Here is a 21,222-nt window from a genome sequence, read left to right on the forward strand (position 1 = left end):
AAGGCTTTCTGTTAAGTTTCTTTTTTCTCAGGAGTCAGTAGATCTATCAAGTTGAAATTTATGTCATATGCTAAGGTCAACAGTTCCCTGATGATAAGATTTAATCTTCTAAGTCACTGAAGTCAAAAGATAAAGCCACTTATGTCACATATTTTGATACAAACTCGCTCATCAAAACTGATAGATGAGTTATCTATATACATAATTAAGTTTGTGCGGAACCCCCAGAGCATGAGTCCAGTTATTTTATTTACATAATCTCACCTGTATCTCATTCTTTTGCAGTGTACTTAGCTTCTGTACTACCTTTATGATGTTGGGACATCTATGAAACTACTGGCATATCATGTCGTTTGTATTTTTCCTCTCAAAAAGAAGGAAAAACAAGAACACTAAGATTTATGTCTTGTTAACAAAGAGGTCATTAGTGACATAAACAAGCTCAGTTTGGGTGGGAAAGGAAATCAGCCATAGTCTTTCAAATCAATGGCCCCAGTGTTAACATTAACTCATTCAAGGAAATCATGGAAAAACTTAATCTGGATGGCCAGATGAGAATTTGAACCACCATCCTTCTTAATATGAGTCCGTTGTGTTATCACTGCACCACTGTGCTGGATTACTCAAAACTATCAATTGGCTGACATTATAAATATACCTATTTTGTATAGTTCACCTTAATGTGTCAAGATTTTCAGTTATCACGAAGATCTATCAGGGACAGTCAAAAAATAAAGTATATTTGCTCGGCAGTCTGCACAGTTGTTTTACACTCATTCATTCACAGCATATAATCAGATTTAACAAACTGCTGTGCCAAAACCAGTCGATATGGGGATGAGCAAAGCCATTTTGTAGTTCTAGTAACCATGATGTGAAATGGAATATTTATCTTTTGTAGACAGTACATATGAGACCCAGCAAGACTCACTGTAGTTAATAGTACAGGTTGCATAGAGGCAAATGGAACTTGCAAGTGGTATTTAATACTTCAAGGTTGCTGAACAGATGCTAACAATGCTAAGAGTAGCCCAGTCTACTCTCCTTTATCATTGATGTACAGAAAGAAAAGTTTTGCAACATTCACCTCTTTCCAGAGATAGAGATAATTCTTCATTTATCATGAGGACTTCCAGCTATCATGAACTGATGAATTACCTGCTTGTACAGTGTGTTGAGGAATGATAAAACCTACCATAGTAATATTACTGCTGTTCCAAGATTTATTTCCATGGTTAAATGGGTTCTGTCTTTTACTAATTCAACTAAAACGAGTTTCTCATGTGGAAGTGAAACACACATTAATGCAGCACCTATGGTGCCTTGTTTGTCATTTTAGGTATGGGTAATTGGTGGTGCATAGGCATTAAAACATAATAAATATAATAATGTGGTTATAAATGAAGCTAAAATTATTATACATGATATTAAACTAAGATTCAAATGTATAACAATTGACAAAGAGACAATTAGGAGAATGGGGAAATACTGAGAATCTGAAGATCGTGTTCAGTACAAAATACCCAGGATTTTTATTACATGTGCTTGATTCAAGAGGTGTTAGTTGGAAACAGTGTAATTAAAAAAGTTAGGGAGCATTGTGTGGATTGTGTGTGTTCAGTTTTTGCAATATTGTGAAATATATATTTATCTTGTAACACACATTTTACAATCATGTAATTGTATTATAAAGGAGATACATCAGTTTTTGTCTTAAGAGGTACATAGTTAATACTCTAATACTATTTTCATAAGCACAATTTTATGTTGAACAAAGTAATATAGGTAAACTGTTCTTCTTGTGATATGTGAGTAACTAGTGACTAAATTTACCTGACATTATTTTGTAACCTCAGTATTACATACAGCACTATAATATCAAATAGTCACAGTGTTCAAATGATCTACTCATCATTTAGAAATTCCTCCATTGAGTGGTAGTATTTTTCTAACAGTTGATCATGTAGTTTTCTTCTCAATAAACTTGTCACCATATTCAGTACATCTTTACCCTTGAGTTTACTGTAGATTTTCAGCCCTGTATACTGAGGTGTCTGTCTGTTGGTAGGGTTGTAATTGGTGTTTTGTAAGCATGAAATTTTCTTTGTGTCTAGTGTCGTCCATACATTTGAAATGGTTTTCTTCAGTTAGCTATGAATTACTGCCTAAAAAGGTGATAATCCCAAAAATACACACTGCAAAGACAGATAATATTTTTAATTTCGTGAATAATGGATGACAGAATGTTCTCAGAGGGGCAGCACACATTTTTCTAATGATTATTTTCTCAAGTAACAGGATTAGAGGCATTTGGCTTGAATTTACCCCCAAAAATTAAACTCTGCCTAATTCTGGATTCAAAGTAACTGCTCTACACAACTTTCTTGCAGTTTATGTCTGTTACCCCTGATAACACGTCCATTGCAAAACTAAGGCTCCTTATCAAATGTTGTCTAATTCCCAAATAAACCATGTGGATTTGTGTCTGTTTTTACCTAAGCAATTATCTTTCATTTTGTTGTTATTTAACACTGACAAATAGGAAGACAAACAATCTTTTATGTTAAAACGTGTGGTTTAAAAATTCTAGATTGAGATCACAAAAATATCTTTATTAATAACTAGTTTCAGGTTACTGATGAGCCACCTTAAGATCAACATAAAATTATTATTTTGTTCAATGTGTATAATTCACCAAGCACTACCAATCATCTTAATCCGCTGAACTGAATCACTCTTATTACACTGAAGGACAAGTTCTCTTACAGCCATAGTACAGCTACTCTTCCCCATTCCTCTAGCTAATGTTGGGAGTGACATGTCTTGTTTACATCCTCATATGGTCTATGTAACTGTTACTACTGTCAGTTGCTTTGCATTTGCGCACAACACTGATCTATATCTGATAAATGGCCAATGTTAGAAAAGTTTTTATAGCCAATGACAACCTTTCACTTCAGTGTGTACATGTCCCATACTATCCCTCAATTTAATTAGCACAATTTACCTCATTAAGGTAATGTATGATCCATAGAACATGGGGTGATGCCCTGTTGTGCAAATGCCATAGTTGTCCTCTTTCTGCAAGAGTGACATTCTCCAATAGTATTGGTAATTCTTCGTGCATAAATCTGTGATGTGCAGCACATGTTAATCTCTTTTGTAAAGTGTTTGGCCCTCTGAGTCTATCACTGACAATTCCTGCCCATTCACTGGTAGTGAAGTGGTCCTGACCCCTCACCTCTATGATTGCTCATTAATTTACTTCTCAGCAAATGTGCATATTGTCATAATTTACTATTACATGTCCTTTGAATCCTGCCTCATCTGTTAATGTTAACCTACTTTATTTTGTCGTTGATAGTCCTCAGTGCACCGCCTGGGCATAGTGCACATTCAGATGATCCTCTGGTGATGTTAGCCACTGTCAAACCTGCCAGCCAACACAGCTGTTTGGGCTCCTCGTATATCAATCAATGGGTACAATATTGTATGCCCACATGGGGGAGCAGGAGGAGGAGGAGGAGGAGGAGGAGAAGGAGGATGGGGAGTTTAAAGTTTAATGTCTTATTGACAATGTGGTCATTAGAGACAGAACACAAGCTCAGATAAGGAAAAGATGGGAAAGGAAATTGGCCTTGCCATTTCAAAAGAACCATCCTGGCATTTGCTGGGAGTGATTTAGGGAAATCATGGGAAACCTAAATCAGTTTGGTCAGACGTGTTTCAATCAGCATGCTGCCGAATGCGAATCTTGTGTGATAATCACTGTGCGACCTCAGTTAGTGCCCCCCCTCCCCTTCCCCCCTGCAATCCCCAAGTGCGCAGCTGACAACGCAAAAATAATCATTGGTACATAGCTGGTGATGTGCAACATATTCACCCGTTTGCAGTGGATCGGTCAAGTCGTCCTGGATGCAGCTGTTTTTATGACAATCAATGTGCTTTTTATAGTGGAAGCTCTGTCTAAACATTCCTGGTAGTTGTGCTTTTCGATTTCGCCACTTGTGATTAAGTGAAACACACGGCTACTGGACGTTTTTTCTTCATGAAAACACAATACATTCACTCCCAACAAACCAGCTAAGGCCATATACGCTCTCCCTCATAACCCATCACACGTAAGTCTTTCCACTAGTTCCCGAGGGAATTAGGCTGCAGGTTTCATTCTAATATGACTCGCTGATCTTAGACACCTAGTATCTATTAGTTTAACTCCACATGCAGGAGTTTTATTAACTACCACATGAAATATACAAATAATCATAGTTCAATTAAATTAAAACTTACCCAAATGCAATATACCAAATGCAGATACGATGCAGCCAGTGAGAAAAGAAAGCAGTATTGCAAAATCCACTCCTTTTCCAGCAAGTGCGTCTTGAGTCATTAGCGACAAGATGGCTGTAGGCCCAATTGTAATGTCTTTACAACTTCCCAGAAATATATAAACGAAAGCTCCCATAAATCCAGCATATAATCCATACTGTAAAAAGAATTACAAGATTTTAGTTAAACTGTAATGGCCAATGAGGTTAGGAGGAGCTGGTTTATAAACAAAATTAGGAAAATAACGGGAAGCAATGTTAATAAAACGGTCTAATAGAATGGCGTTTTTCTATTTATTGGCCATTTTTACACAGGGCAGCATTCCATTACGAGTTCTATATATTTTCTTCATAACACACATAAACTTGGCTGTATAACTAGTTTCATTGAAATAAACAGTAAAACAATTAACTTGTATGGCCATACCATCTACAGTTGTTTTCATGCCATCGAGCTTGTAACAGCTGTTTCAGGCTTGCCATCTACATTCAGTACATTTTGGACCGAAATATTAGCTGTACACGTTTTAACCATTGCTGAGGTGGCTGTGAGGTACAAGGAACAATCTATTGACAGGATATTAGAACGAGTAGTCCACTCATATCTTTTGTTGGACTGTAGGCAATCATATATTAAAACAATGGTGCGTGAACGTCGACTGACAAGCTTTGGCTGTAAGGGTGGAGTTGCAGGAAGAACTTAACGGTGACGAGGCAAAACATTATGATAACTAGTTTTATAGCGCGTTGGTGCACCTTTGGATCGCAATACAGCAGCGATTCTGCATTTCATGGACTCTACAAATGCCATGCTAGGTTTCCGGAGGTATGTGGAATCAGATGTCTACGTAAGGTCACTCAGTGCCCATAAATTCCAGACCAGTGGCTTCTGTGCATGTCCGAAGGAACAGGCACCGCGGCAACTACAGCCATTGTGAAATCGGTACATGAAATGTAATTGCAGCTGCGAATATGGACAACCATCAGCTGTATAACGGAATGGCAACAATGAAAATCTGTGCCGGACTGGGATTCGAACCCTGAGAAGCGGGAAATCCAGTCTTGAGTCCTGGTCCGGCACGAATTTCATTGTGGTTTCATTTTAAAGCTGATGGTTGTCCACATGCACAACTGTGAATACGTTTCATGTAGTAACTGCCATGGTGCTCAGACCACTGTAGAAATATCCCGGCCTCGTGACACGGACTTCTAGAAGGTACTATCGCCGTCGGGGAAGACAGTAAGCAACAGTGCATACATGTGGACAACAATAATGTTTATCTACATCTACTCATACTCCACAGGCCACCTAATGATGTGTGGCGGAGGGTACTTCTGCTACCACTAACTGATGCCCCATTTCCTGATCCACTCGCGAATGGTGTGTGGGAAGAATGATTGTCGGTAAGTCTCTGTATTGGCTCTAATTCCTCTAATTTTCTCGTCGTGGTCATTACACAAGATGTATGTGGGAGGAGGTAGTATGTTATCCGCCTCTTTCTGGAAAGTGCTCTCTCGAAATTTGAAAAGTAAACCTCACCATAGTGCAGAAGGCCTCTCTTGTAACGTCTGCCACTGGAGTTTGTTGGGCACCGCTTTAAGAGACTCGTGCGGACTAAGCGATATTGTGACGAAATGCGCCGCTCTTCATTGGATCTTCTCTGCCTGTCCTACCAGTCCTACCTGGTAAGGATCCCAGACTGATGAACATTACTTAAGATTCTGTCGAACAAGCGCCTTGTAAGCCACTTCCTTTGTGGATGGGTCACATTGCCTTAAGATTCTTCCTATGACTCGCACTATGGCATCTGTTTTTCTTACAATTTGTTCTGTATGGCCATTTCTCACTGCAATCGCAACTGACGTTGTCGTTGGGTCAACGTAAGAACACATAGAGGTTTGCTGTGGCGGAGCCCCATGCTCGACAATTTGCCCTGAATGGAGTGCTCCGTGTGTCCCCCTTGCTGCCTGTTCTCCCACCTATCCTGTACAGAGTGGGCAAGCCGCCGACATTCACGTTTTTGTGATGAGGCGTGGACGTTCAACATCTTTTCACCCATTAGCGATTTCGTTGTCCTTCAACTTCACACAGATATATCTGCATAGATGATCTTTTGGATAGGGTGGATAGCAATGTGCGGCTGTTTGCTGATGATGCTGTGGTGTGCTGGAAGGTGTCGTCGTTTAGTGACTGTAGGAGGATACAAGATGACTTGGACAGGATTTGTGATTTATGTAAAGAATGGCCGCTAACTCTAAATATAGATAAACGTAAATTAATGCAGATGAATAGGAAAAAGAATCCTGTAATGTTTGAATACTCCATTAGTAGTGTAGCGCTTGACACAGTCACGTCGATTAAATACTTGGGCGTAACATTGCAGAGCGATATGAAGTGGGACAAGCATGTAATGGCAGTTGTGGGGAAGGCGGATAGTCGTCTTCGGTACATTGGTAGAATTTTGGGAAGATGTGGTTCATCTGTAAAGGAGACCGCTTATAAAACACTAATACGACCTATTCTTGAGTACTGCTCGAGCGTTTGGGATCCCTATCAGGTCGGATTGAGGGAGGACATACAAGCAATTCAGAGCCGGGTTGTTAAATTTGTTACTGGTAGGTTTGATCATCACGCGAGTGTTACGGAAATGCTTCAGGAACTCGGGTGGGAGTCTCTAGAGGAAAGGAGGCGTTCTTTTTGTGAATCGCTACTGAGGAAACTTAGAGAACCAGCATTTGAGGCTGACTGCAGTACGGTTTTACTGCCGCCAACTTATATTTCGCGGAAAGATCACAAAGAGAAAATAAGAGAGATTAGGGCTCGTACAGAGGCATATAGGCAGTAATTTTTCCCTCGTTCTGTTTGGGAGTGGAACAAGGAGAGAAGATGCTAGTTGTGGTACGAGGTACCCTCCGCCACGAACCGTATGGTGGATTGCGGACTATGTCTGTAGATGTAGATGCTCACGACTGCAGCACGCTAACAGCAGACCATTTTCGTAATTTCCGGGATGCTCGTTACCAGGTGCTGGACCATATGATGTTGTTCTTTGTAAAAGTCTTATATGTCGGCGTATTTCCTTATTTGGGATCCCATCGTCGCTAGCATGATTCCCCATTCTTTTTTCTATTTATTGTTATTTAATCCCCCTCGTCACAAATGGTCGGGGGCTGCGTTGTCAGAAATAGAGTATACCACTCTTCAACCAAGGACATATTAAAAATATTTCAAGAATGATAAAAAAAACATTAGGACTGTTTTTCTATTTCAAATTAAAAATAAAAGACAGGCAGCTAAGAGAAGAAAATATATACATTTTAAAAACACTACGCATATGAGAAAAAAACGTTGTACCACTGCGTTTTCACTTAAAATCTCTGAAAGACCTACAGTGGATGAGAAGTATTTCGGGAGAAAGGAGTATGTCCCACAGGGCAGAGAAGTGTCGATGGAAAAGGAAGGATCAGTTATCTGAGACAACTATGGAGATGAAGGTAGGAGTTGGGGTGGTTGGTTCAAATGGCTCTGAGCACTGTGCGACTTAACTTCTGAGGTCATCAGTCGCCTAGAACTTAGAACTAATTAAACCTAACTAACCTAAGGACATCACACACATCCATGCCCGAGGCAGGATTCGAACCTGCGACCGTAGAGGACGCTCGGTTCCAGACTGCAGCGCCCAGAACCGCAAGGCCACTCTGGCCGGTGAGTTGGGGTGGGTAATAGGAATACAGAAGATGGGAAAGACAGAAGATGAGGAGGAGTTTGGTTTGTAGTTAGGGTAGTGGTAACAAGAGGAAAGGGATGGAGATGCATGGAAAGGGAAGAGGAGAGAGGAGCTCTGATGTGGAGTGGGGTAGTTGGGAAAGAGTTAAAGCTGGTAGGGCCGGCCGGAGTGGCCGTGCGGTTCTAGGCGCTACAGTCTGGAACCGCGAGACCGCTACGGTCGCAGGTTCGAATCCTGCCTCGGGCATGGATGTGTGTGATGTCCTTAGGTTAGTTAGGTTTAAGTAGTTCTAAGTTCTAGGGGACTGATGACCTCAGATGTTAAGTCCCATAGTGCTCAGAGCCATTTGAACCATTTTTTGAAAGCTGGTAGGAGGGATGAAGGTTGTGGTGGAGCCCATTGTCTCAGAGAGGGAGTTGGTTGAAGTTGCGTTGGGATAGGTTATACAGTGTGTGCAAGTGTAGGGACGGTATGATGCGTATGTAAAGGTGCGGCAGCATATTAGTGTTGGTGATCAGAGGAGGGACAATGGCGTTATTGGAATCTAGTTTGCGGTTAGTAGAGGAGATGTGGAGGTGTTTGATGTGGGTGAGGAGAGGTGGGAATCTGATGAAATGTTGGAGGATTCATGCGGGGGAAGGTAAATGGATGCAGAAAGTGAGACGGAGTGTGTAACGTTCAAGGGTTTGGAGGGACTTATAGATTTTTTTTTTTTTTTTTTTTTTTTTTTTTTTTTTTTTTTTTTTTTTTTTTTTTTTTTTGCGGATATCCGTGCAATATTTGCGTAGCAGAGGATGGGTCGGATCACGGATCAGGGTATTGTAAGTTTGTAAGTGTGGAGAATATTGGAGAGGTGTACTCCCTAATTCACCTGTTAGTAGTTTGGTTCCCCATTCATCTCCGCTCCGCTTATACTGAATACTCTTCTTGTATCGTAAAGTTACAGTAATGCCACCCGCCGTCTCTTGATGGGCATTGATCATAATGTTTTGGCTCTTCAGGTGTAGGATGAATGGGAAAAGAAAGAATATTATGATGTTTTTACAAGGGGACAAGTCGTATACGTAGATAGGTTTGCTGAAATCAGTCGTAGGAGTCACCAAAAGAGGAGGATTGACAAACGTGGTCATAAGAGGTCAACTGTAACATTACAGGCTCTAAGCCCTGTCTAAGGTGAAAGCTTGGAATGTGGTTGGCGGTTGCAACGTGTAGTGCTGCAGCGGAGAGAAGAGAGGCCTACTCAGGTATCTGTGAGCAAGAAAAAATGTGTGGCCATCGGGATGAGCGGCGAATTGGCCGCACATTTTCGAAAAACTTTTACCATCATTCAGCGGAATATTTCATTTGGGCATTCGTAATTGGACCAGAACATTTACAGTACCGTAGCGCGAGATTCTAATACCTAGGTCGATGTTGCTGCCGCCAGCAATTTACGACTAACAAGGGAATCGCGCCTACTCGTTATCAGCGATTTCGTCCTAATTTATGGTATGTGCAAGGATTGACTGGGAATGAAAGTGCCAAAATTGTAAACTCCAGATGGCCAAGCGTTTAGAAAAGAACAAAAACAAAAAAGCATTTTTGGTGCCGATCGGGGAGACACCAGCCATTTATGTAAGTGTACATCCTAGGCAACCGTTAGTGCCGCGGAATGCATACAGAAAGGTAAACCATAGGTCGGGAGGTCTAGTACCTATGCGGAATCCTTTTTTATTTAAAATTTTTCAGCAACTTACACTGTAAATAAAGCGAAATAAAACCCAATATATTGTATTTATTAATATTTTCATAGAAGGCATAAAAGGGAAAGGCAAAGGAAGATTTCGGATTGCAAATAAACTTCCACCAAGGGATAGCAAGGTCTACACGAGAATTTCGTACATAAAATAACATTCCTGTATTATTTTACCGTAGATTTTTATACGAAAAGTTCAAATGGCTCTGAGCACTATGCGACTTAACTTCTGAGGTCATCAGTCGCCTAGAACTTAGAACTAATTAAACCTAACTAACCTAAGGACATCACACACATCTATGCCAGAGTCAGGATTCGAACCTGCGACCGTAGCGGTCGCTCGGCTCCAGACTGTAGCGCACAGAACCGCACGGCCACTCCGGCCGGCAGATTTTTATACGTGCTGAGGTAATATTCGTAGTAACAACAGAGGAAATAGAAAGTGTCTCGGTATCTTGCATACGTTATAAACGTCGCATTTTTACAATTACACGGTTGTTTTAAACTTCATGTAGGAAATAAACCTGGTTTACACTCAACGCACAGTTTGGCAGCAAACTGCGCATAACAAATCATTTCGTCAAATACTGGCGAGGATAGCTGGCGATGTACACTGTAATGTATTTTGATGCAGTCTTCCCGCTATGAGATTTCTTTCTCTCTCTCGATGGGCCGATTTTACCTCGATGGGGAACATACTATTCGCCTGTATACAGCGAGAGCTGCTCGAACGTCAAAATTAAACTAAAGCAATGGGAAGTCCTGTACGACTCAATTACAATCTCTTTTGGGAAGTTTGCGGAGATCTCGTGATCGCTGTCAGTACAATGCTTTCTTGGAAATCTACTTGCAATCTCAAATTTTCCTTTGCCTTTCTTTCTCATGCCTTTTATGGGAATATTAATAAGTATAATGCACTGAAAATTATTTCGGAATATTTGCAGTATAAGTAATGTAAAAATTGAAAATTACAAGAAATAAAAAATATTTCTGCATAGCGAATCAACCCCCGACCTTCAAATTACCGTTCTCCACTCTTACCGCTGCGCCAGCCGCTGCTTGGAAACCACGTTGACATAAACGGCCCAAGCCTCGCCCGACGCGCGCCAGAAACATTTTTTTGAAACTCCGTACCATCTTGAGTTCCCACTTCTGACACTCGTTTATGGCCAAGCCCTGCATACGTCACAAATCTGGACAAAATCGACGATGACGATTAGGCGCTGTCCCCTTGTAAGTTGGAGTGTTGCTTTCACTTCGAAGCTTTGCATTCCCGTGCTTTATTTGATAATTGTGCCCGGCTGTAGCTGTTTCATCTATGTTGTATTAAGGATTGTGGAAGATAGCTAATGATACTGTGGAACATTATGTGAGGATTCGTGCTAACCCCTCTACTGGAGGATTCTCTCACAACTGAAGTTTGGAATACTATTTGTCAGCTTTGATCGTATAAACAACAGCAGAGTTAGCTGCAGAGAATTTCCATCGGAAGAATTTCTTAAATAAGTAAATAGGGAAATAATGACTGTACAACATGGACAAAACACACACTGAAAAGAAGCCACAGCGAACTGTTTAGTCTGTTACTTGATAGAATAATGATAATAATAATAATTGTTGTAGACGTCGACTTAAATACCCGGCTTTCTAAATCCCATTACTGGGAACACTCTACGTAGTCGATAAATCAGGAAAACAGAACCTCACTTCTCTCAGGCGCCTTCGGCAACAACAGTGACCTCTTTTGCACCTGTTTGTATGACTAAGTAATGATTCGGAATACGAGAGAGCGATGTTGTGGGTCTTAGCACTCTGGTCGTCTGCAGCTGAGCTTTCTGCTGACGTAATGTGACATTAATGATTGATGACGCATGGCTCTTCTGTCTGTCTAATTTAAATTCGATGGCGAGAACAGATTAATAATTCCCGGACAGTCCAGGCGAGCATAAAATCGCAGTTTCGGCATATGAATTCAGAGCATTTCGATATTAGGCTGCTGCTTCAGCTTTAGTTAGTTAGATGATTACCAGGAAACCCCCGATTCTTTAAAGAATCAATCTTCCATGCATAAAATGGCTTCAAAAGTCTTATTACTTTACAAATAAGTGATGTGTTAAATATTTGACGTTAATCACGTAAGGGAGAAAAAGTTTAGAAATGGTTTGAAATTCTGCTTAAAGTTTGTTGGAAGTATTATGAAATACTTGATGATTATACTCTGTGTAATTTGCGTTCCATTTTAAACAAAAGCACGCTTTTCACGCACTCAATGTTTATGACGTAGTATCTCCTGAACTATGTGTCGTACTATTATGTAATATTGTAGTTACACTGAGTGTAGATTATATGTGGATACTGTCTGTAAAGTGTGTTGCGAATAACGTCGGTAGTAAAGAATTGATGAATTAAAACGTCATATCACACGATGGAGTTTTACTGCACGAACAGGAAAATTCAGTTAGCGATACATTTTTTTCTTTCATAATTTTGGGCCGTGTGTCAGGGACGAATATTGTAGAAAAGATGTAAAGTCTGTTGGAAGTCGCTAAGTGCTCTTATTCTCAAATGACGGATGAATAAAGCCCTGGTATTTGCTCGTCGTCAGTGACGCTGCCTCAGTACAAGCACACAGTTCCTAACTGTTATACTTGTATTATTGTGCTAAAGTTTTAACATGTGATTATACCTCTTAATGAGAAGTATAATACAGCATTTTAAATTCTTAAATTCGATCAATAATTACACGAAATATTGAAACTAAAATTTTTGTTGCCTCTGGGAGCTGTCAGATAGGCAACTTGCAACAGAAACTGCATCCTGGGTTCCGAGATAGTCGCTTAGTAGTATAAAGACTAGCCGAGTACCCAGCGTTGCCAGGGTATGTATTTATTCCAATCTTCTCCTTCTCCCTCTCTCTGTCCATCTCCTCCTCAATCTTCTCTATCCATCTCCCCCTCCCCCTTTTTTTCCATCTGCTCCTCACTCCTCTGTCCATCTGCTCCTTCCCTCTTTGTCCATCTGCCCCTCTGTCCATGTGCTGCCTCCCCCTCTGTCCATCTGCTCCCTCCCCCTCTGTCCATCTGCACCCTCCCCCTCTGTCCATCTGCTCCCTCCCCCTCTGTCCATCTGCTCCCTCCCCCTCTGTCCATCTGCTCCCTCCCCCTGTGTCCATCTGCTCCCTCCCCCTCTGTCCATCTGCTCCCCCCCTCTGTCCATCTGCTCCCCCCCTCTGTCCATCTGCTCCTTCCCCCTCTCTCCATCTGCTCCCTCCCCCTCTGTCCATCTGCTCCCTCTCCGTCTGTCCATCTGCTCCCTCCCCCTATGTCCATCTGCTCCCTCCCCCTCTGTCCATCTGCTCCCTCCCCCTCTGTCCATCTGCTCCCTCTGTCCATCTGCTCCCTCCCCCTCTGTCCATCTGCTCCTTCCCCATCTGTCCATCTGCTCCCTCCCCCTGTGTCCATCTGCTCCCTCCCCATCTGTCCATCTGCTCCCTCTCCCTCTGTCCATCTGCTCCCTCCCTCTTTGTCCATCTGCTCCCTGCCCCTCTGTCCATCTGCTCCATCCCCTCTGTCCATCTGCTCCCTCCCCCTCTGTCATCTGCTCCCCCCCTCTGTCCATGTGCTCCCTCCCCCTCTGTCCATCTGCTCCTTCCCCCTCTGTCCATCTGCTCCCTCCCCCTGTGTCCATCTGCTCCCTCCCCATCTGTCCATCTGCTCCCTCTCCCTCTGTCCATCTGCTCCCTCCCTCTTTGTCCATCTGCTCCCTGCCCCTCTGTCCATCTGCTCCATCCCCTCTGTCCATCTGCTCCCTCCCCCTCTGATCATCTGCTCCCTCCCCCTCTGTCCATCGCCTCCTACCCTCTTCTCTCTCCACGTTATCACCCCTACTCCAATACAAGGTTTTTGGTTGTTATTTCCACAGCATTTCTTTCCAGATAATGAATAGTGTGAGTACCAAGTTTGGATGAATTCGATCCAGAGATTTAGGGGGAGCGGTTTACCAGTGGCTTTGCCCTGTACGAAAATATAACTTATAGCTAACATATACACTCCTGGAAATGGAAAAAAGAACACATTGACACCGGTGTGTCAGACCCACCATACTTGCTCCGGACACTGCGAGAGGGCTGTACAAGCAATGATCACACGCACGGCACAGCGGACACACCAGGAACCGCGGTGTTGGCCGTCGAATGGCGCTAGCTGCGCAGCATTTGTGCACCGCCGCAGTCAGTGTCAGCCAGTTTGCCGTGGCATACGGAGCTCCATCGCAGTCTTTAACACTGGTAGCATGCCGCGTCAGCGTGGACGTGAACCATATGTGCAGTTGACGGACTTTGAGCGCGGGCGTATAGTGGGCATGCGGGAGGCCGGGTGGACATACCACCGAATTGCTCAACACGTGGGGCGTGAGGTCTCCACAGTACATCGATGTTGTCGCCAGTGGTCGGCGGAAGGTGCACGTGCCCGTCGACCTGGGACCGGACCGCAGCGACGCACGGATGCACGCCAAGACCGTAGGATCCTACGCAGTGCCGTAGGGGACCGCACCGCCACTTCCCAGTAAATTAGGGACACTGTTGCTCCTGGGGTATCGGCGAGGACCATTCGCAACCGTCTCCATGAAGCTGGGCTACGGTCCCGCACACCGTTAGGCCGTCTTCCGCTCACGCCCCAACATCGTGCAGCCCGCCTCCAGTGGTGTCGCGACAGGCGCGAATGGAGGGACGAATGGAGACGTGTCGTCTTCAGCGATGAGAGTCGCTTCTGCCTTGGTGCCAATGATGGTCGTATGCGTGTTTGGCGCCGTGCAGGTGAGCGCCCCAATCAGGACTGCATACGACCGAGGCACACAGGGCCAACACCCGGCATCATGGTGTGGGGAGCGATCTCCTACACTGGCCGTACACCACTGGTGATCGTCGAGGGGACACTGAATAGTGCACGGTACATCCAAACCGTCATCGAACCCATCGTTCTACCATTCCTAGACCGGCAAGGGAACTTGCTGTTCCAACAGGACAATGCACGTCCGCATGTATCCCGTGCCACCCAACGTGCTCTAGAAGGTGTAAGTCAACTACCATGGCCAGCAAGATCTCCGGATCTGTCCCCCATTGAGCATGTTTGGGACTGGATGAAGCGTCGTCTCACGCGGTCTGCACGTCCAGCACGAACGCTGGTCCAACTGAGGCGCCAGGTGGAAATGGCATGGCAAGCCGTTCCACAGGACTACATCCAGCATCTCTACGATCGTCTCCATGGGAGAATAGCAGCCTGCATTGCTGCGAAAGGTGGATATACACTGTACTAGTGCCGACATTGTGCATGCTCTGTTGCCCGTGTCTATGTGCCTGTGGTTCTGTCAGTGTGATCATGTGATGTATCTGACCCCAGGAATGTGTCAATAAAGTTTCCCCTTCCTGGGACAATGAATTCACGGTGTTCTTATTTCAATTTCCAGGAGTGTATTTAACATATTTCAAACGTCTTTGTACAAATAATTCTCCTGTATCTCAACGAATTTCCCTCTGCAATTTTGTTTTTACGCAGCTCAGTATCTATGACATCATATCTCCTGAATTAGATGACGTATAATGATACTCTAATGTCATTTTGCAGGTACACTCAGCGGCATATACTGTTGCGGAAAGACTTATCAGTAAAGAAGTAATAAATTTAAACGTCACGCATAACGCTGCAGTTTGTCATGTATCTCAGTGTTTATGTCGTAATATCCTTTGAATTTTGTGTTGCACAATGATATAATTTTGAAAGTACATTCAGTGGTGTGTGAACACTGTCTGCAAAATGTGTCGCGAATACGGTCGGTAGTAAAGAAGTAATAAATTAAAACGTCATTCCTGATGCAGTAGTTTTACTGCGTGAACAATAAGCGATAAACTCTTTTCTCCTTTCACCATTTTGTGGGGGGGGGGGGGGGGGGGGGGGGGGGCTGTAAGCGAGAAAAATTTTCATAAAGGTTTGAAGTTATGTGTGAAGTTTGTTGCTAGACACTTAATGCTGCTTCTTCTCAAAGGGGGAGGAATAAAGTTTGGTCATTCACGGGTCGTGGGCTACACTTTCTTTGCACCTCACTCCTACCACTTTGATAGGTAGGTGGTTCTTAACCCCCAACTCAGAGATTCTTTCCAGACAGTAGTAAGTGCTACGTGTACCGAGTTTGGTTGAAACCAGTTCACTGGTTTAGGAGTGCACAGATCAGCTGCACCATATAGGCAAATAATATGAAACGAGTCGTATACAGCCTATTTCACAACAATTTTTGTAGATAATTATATGTTGTCTACTTACAGATTACTTTACACAAGAATGAAACACATTTTGATAACAAAAGTAGTTATACTACTTTGATACGAAAGGAAAGAGTCTGCTCGCCTTACTGAGGAACTATTTGTCATGGCGTATTAACGTAAACATTTCTCGGCCGTGAAATGTGCTTTTGCGCTGTGATACGTTTCGTCACAATCGATCTATTATACTTCGTGACGGTTGATGAACAATTTACTGGAAATATTTTCTTGCGCTCTGACGGATAAGTCTTGATCGAGCCTGATACAAGAGAAATGAGTGTGACGCTGCAAATTAGACAACTTATGAAAGAACGTTCAGTTTGTATTTGTTCCTTCCATTGTCCAAGACTTATGTTCATCGTTGACACAGAGTACAGGTTCCCGTCAGATCTACATCTACATCTACATTTATACTCCGCAAGCCACCGAACGGTGTGTGGCGGAGGGCACTTTACGTGCCACTGTCATTACCTCCCTTTCCTGTTCCAGTCGTGTATGGTTCGCGGGAAGAACGACTGTCTGAAAGCCTCCGTGCGCGCTCTAATCTCTCTAATTTTACATTCGTGATCTCCTCGGGAGGTATAAGTAGGGGGAAGCAATATATTCGATAGCTCATCCAGAAACGCACCCTCTCGAAACCTGGACAGCAATCTACACCGCGATGCAGAGCGCCTCTCTTGCAGAGTCTGCCACTTGAGTTTGTTAAACAACTCCGTAACGCTATGACGGTTACCAAATAACCCTGTGACGAAACGCGCCGCTCTTCTTTGGATCTTCTCTATCTCCTCCGTCAACCCGGTCTGGTACGGATCCCACACTGATGAACAATGCTCAAGTATAGGTCGAACGAGTGTTTTGTAAGCCACCTCCTTTGTTGATGGACTACATTTTCTAAGCACTCTCCCAATGAATCTCAACCTGGTACCCGCCTTACCAACAATTAATTTTATATGATCATTCCACTTCAAATCGTTCCGCACGCATACTCCCAGATATTTTACAGAAGTAACTGCTACCAGTGTTTGTTCCGCTATCATATAATCGTACAATAAAGGATCCTTCTTTCTATGTATTCGCAATACATTACATTTGTCTATGTTAAAGGTCAGTTGCCACTCCATGCACCAAGTGCCTATCCGCTGCAGATCTTCCTGCATTTCGCTACAATTTTCTAATGCTGCAACTTCTCTGTATACTACAGCATCATCCGCGAAAAGCCGCATAGAACTTCCGACACTATCTACTAGGTCATTTATATATATTGTGAAAAGCAATGGTCCCATAACACTATCCTGTGGCACGCCAGAGGTTACTTTAACGTCTGTAGACGTCTCTCCATTGATAACAACATGCTGTGTTCTGTTTGCTAAAAACTCTTCAATCCAGCCACACAGCTGGTCTGATATTCCGTAGGCTCTTACTTTGTTTATCAGGCGACAGTGCGGAACTGTATCGAACGCCTTCCGGAAGTCAAGAAAAATAGCATCTACCTGGGAGCCTGTATCTAATATTTTTTGGGTCTCATGAACAAATAAAGCGAGTTGGGTCTCACACGATCGCTGTTTCCGGAATCCATGTTGATTCCTACATAGTAGATTCTGGGTTTCCAAAAACGACATGATACTCGAGCAAAAAACATGTTCTAAAATTCGACAACAGATCGACGTCAGAGACATAGGTCTATAGTTTTGCGCATCTTCTCGACGACCCTTCTTGAAGACTGGGACTACCTGTGCTCTTTTCCAATCATTTGGAACCTTCCGTTCCTCTAGAGACTTGCGGTACACGGCTGTTAGAAGGGGTGCAAGTTCTTTCGCGTACTCTATGTAGAATCGAACTGGTATCCCGTCAGGTCCAGTGGACTTTCCTCTGTTGAGCTGTTGAGTGATTCCAGTTGCTTTTCTATTCCTTGGACACTTATTTCGATGTGAGCCGTTTTTTCGTTTGTGCGAGGATTTAGAGAAGGAACTGCAGTGCGGTCTTCCTCAGTGAAACAGCTTTGGAAAAAGGTGTTTAGTATTTCAGCTTTACGCGTGTCATCCTCTGTTTCAATGCCATCATCATCCCGGAGTTAAGCGCTGTCGGGCTGGGCTAGCGCTCGTATGGGTGACCATCCGGTCTGCCGAGTGCTATTGGCAAGCGGGGTGTACTCAGCCCTTGTGAGGTGAACCGAGGAGCTACTTCATTAAGAAGAAGCGGTCTCGTAAACTGACGTAAGGCCGGGAGAGTGGTGTGCTGACCGCATGCCCCTCCATATCCATATCCAGTGACGCTTGTGGGCTGAGGATGACACGACGGCCGGGCGGTACCGTCGGGCCTTCCAAGGCCTGTTCGGACGGAGTTTAGTTTAGTTTAGAGTTTATATAGAGACTCTGCAGTTTTTGTCTTCTGATGGAGTGGGAGAACGTGTCTGCCCTTGACTGCTCGTCCACTAACAATGATTTTATAGATTTTTTGTATATAAAACGACTCATAGCGTAAGAACACTCTTCGAAATCGAGAAACAGACCTGTATTAAGAAGCCATTGAAATAGTTCCTCACTAATGCGAACAGCTTCTATCTTTTGTGACGTCGTAATATATGGTTTAAGTTAATAAATAAAATTTTAATCGTTACGGAGTAGAAAATTACGTTTGCTTAATATCCGGCATTTTAATATTAGTGGGTGAGTGATGAAAATTTTTGAAGCAACATAGGTCCACTCCAATGAAGAGTAATGAGATTCAATTTTCTCTTTAAGGTAGAAATGAATTTATTAACATTATTACTTTTTCTGAAGCGCAGTTAATTATTTGTAACAGATACTCGTATATTGAAAGAAAAAATATTTCAAAGTAGAACATTATATGCCTTATCCCGGAAGCAGTCGTCTAGAACACTACAATTTGTGAACATCATAAATTATTCTTATTATACCTTATCGCCCGTCGTTATTCATTGTTATTTTGATGTAGTGCCGCTGTTTTTGCGGGGATAGCCTTTGAATAGTGGACCCCTGAAATAAGTTACATAAGCTTGCTGTTAAAGTAGACATTGACCAATAGAACCAAACATTTTCAGACATTTGGCGAGACCATGGGGATTAGAGCAAGACTGCCTAATCACGCCAATACGTAATTCTTTACATTACTAGGCACATAACTGACAATCTTTTCACTTTACGTTTCATGATATGAGGTCGGGAATGTGATGCATATGTGTGGGTATCTCTCGGAAGGAGGTGGGAGAACGGCAGAGGATGGTGAGGAGTGGTTCACTTCGTTTTAAAATTAAATAAATAAATAAAGCAACGGATAGCTATTTGTCGTTGTACAGTGTAGTCTTACCAACTCGCAGGTGACTACAATTGAATCCATGGAATCCTGTGTTTGAATCGTAAAAGAATAAATCAGCAGTCGACCCTAAACTCAGGAAATATTTCTCATAGGAAAATGATGTGCATATTCAATGAATGGCACTTATACAAGGAAGAAGACGTTTTCTGGTGAAGTATCTCTCAGTTGTTTCTTTTACCATCAGTAACTGAGACAAAATCCCGAACTGGAAAGCGAGGAGAAACTGAAATGCTATCAAACTCTCATTGGTAACGTCCTTAACATCAAACTAGCAGATTTCTTCCGACTGAAATCGAAAATTCTCGCTTATTTTGATACACAACTGTCCACTTATCGCCATTAAAACTGTTAACACAATGGAGGTCGCCTACAACAAACTCACTTGGCACAAAGTGTACCAAATGCCTGGATGTGCAAATGACTAATATTTCAGCGCTACTGCACAAAGTAGTATTATGTCACTTGCATTCTGTATACGAGGAAAGATTAAGCAGCAGTTTTATCATTCAGAAATCACGTTTGAGTGTTGTTTTCTTGTGAGAAGATCGTGCTATGTCTCGTACAAGAAGCTGAAACGTCTACCAGGACAGTTTTCTGAGCGAACATTGCCATCCCTCTCGGCCACTAGTCGTGTGACGAGGTTGCAGTATCGCACAGCCACATCGCACACCTCGAGTCACAAAATGGGCTTGTTTTGTGACGGTACTCTCACATATTACTAAGAAATATTGTTTCATTTTATGTCACTATCTCGCCATTATTTTGTGTGTACTATACTTGAGTGCTTGGGAGAAAAGCTTTTGAGATTTTTTCCGCTAGGACATTGCGCTGCGATGTGGTCTCAAAATCCTGTTGTAGACAGGATCTCATTAGGATAGGCATGTCTGCCTAGGGAGACAGGCAGTTTTCATGCATATGAAACTGTGTCCTGCTTTGTGCTAGTATGGACACAGCTCGTACCTTGTCCTAGCTGTGGGCAGAGGGTGCCATGTCATCCTGTCCGTAGAGTATATTCGTGGATGGCGTTTTTGCCTTTTCTGCATGGATATCAAAGGCCGAGATGCTACAGTACTGACCAACTGGTGTGAGAACGATGGTTGTTTTTGCTCCTAAATATTAGTTACCCATTTTAACTGAATCGCCCCACCACCATGCTTGGTGCAAACGGTCCGATCAATAGAGGAAACACTATTCCAAAATGATACCAATCATGTTAAAGTGTATTTTGTACGTCAAGATTGGGAAGTTTTTGCTGCAGTTCCCATTTTTTCGTGAAATAAGCGATATTCTCGTCTGTCACATTGGCAACAGCACTGAGTCGTCTCTTCCACGTAGAGTTTGTTGAAACTAGAGTCGAAGGTAGTGAATTTAGATACTGGGCATTCGTCTCTGGGTCGTCGTTGAGAGGGGGTCATCTTTGGCATCCGTTTGTGATGACTGATGCACGCTAACTGATTTGGAAAAATTTAAGTGTCGCATCTTGTGGTATCTACATTCTAAGCAGCTCATTACCTGCTTACTTTTCCACGCAGCTTGTGCTGCTTAATTTGTGGCAAATTGTTGTACTGTCAACTTTGATTTCGTGCTCTACGCAGAGCCGCAGATCTTGATGAGCTTCCTCAGTACAGTCTCCCTCCCCACCGTCTTAGAGCGTTTTGTGTTTTCATTTAAATGTTAGGGAAAAATCATCTCTGTTCATTTTACTATGGTTCACGTCAATCATTAGAGAAAATAAGTCACTGTTAACCTCAGTCCTGACTTAGATTTGAAGATCCTTAGCTG

The 21,222-nt window shown here is 42.9% G+C and overlaps 1 protein-coding gene across 1 annotated transcript in view; it reads right to left on the minus strand.

Moving 5' to 3' along the window:
* The window catches only part of LOC126455942 (sodium-independent sulfate anion transporter-like), a 173,586-nt gene that overhangs the window by 61,622 nt on the left and 90,742 nt on the right, over positions 1-21,222 (minus strand). Inside the window, exon 3 of the mRNA XM_050091700.1 lies at positions 4,291-4,486. Coding sequence (XP_049947657.1) covers positions 4,291-4,486 — 196 coding nt within the window. The remainder of the gene's footprint in view (positions 1-4,290; positions 4,487-21,222) is intronic.

The sequence above is a fragment of the Schistocerca serialis genome, chromosome 2, assembly GCF_023864345.2.
Source record: "Schistocerca serialis cubense isolate TAMUIC-IGC-003099 chromosome 2, iqSchSeri2.2, whole genome shotgun sequence".
Classification (NCBI taxonomy): domain Eukaryota; kingdom Metazoa; phylum Arthropoda; class Insecta; order Orthoptera; family Acrididae; genus Schistocerca; species Schistocerca serialis.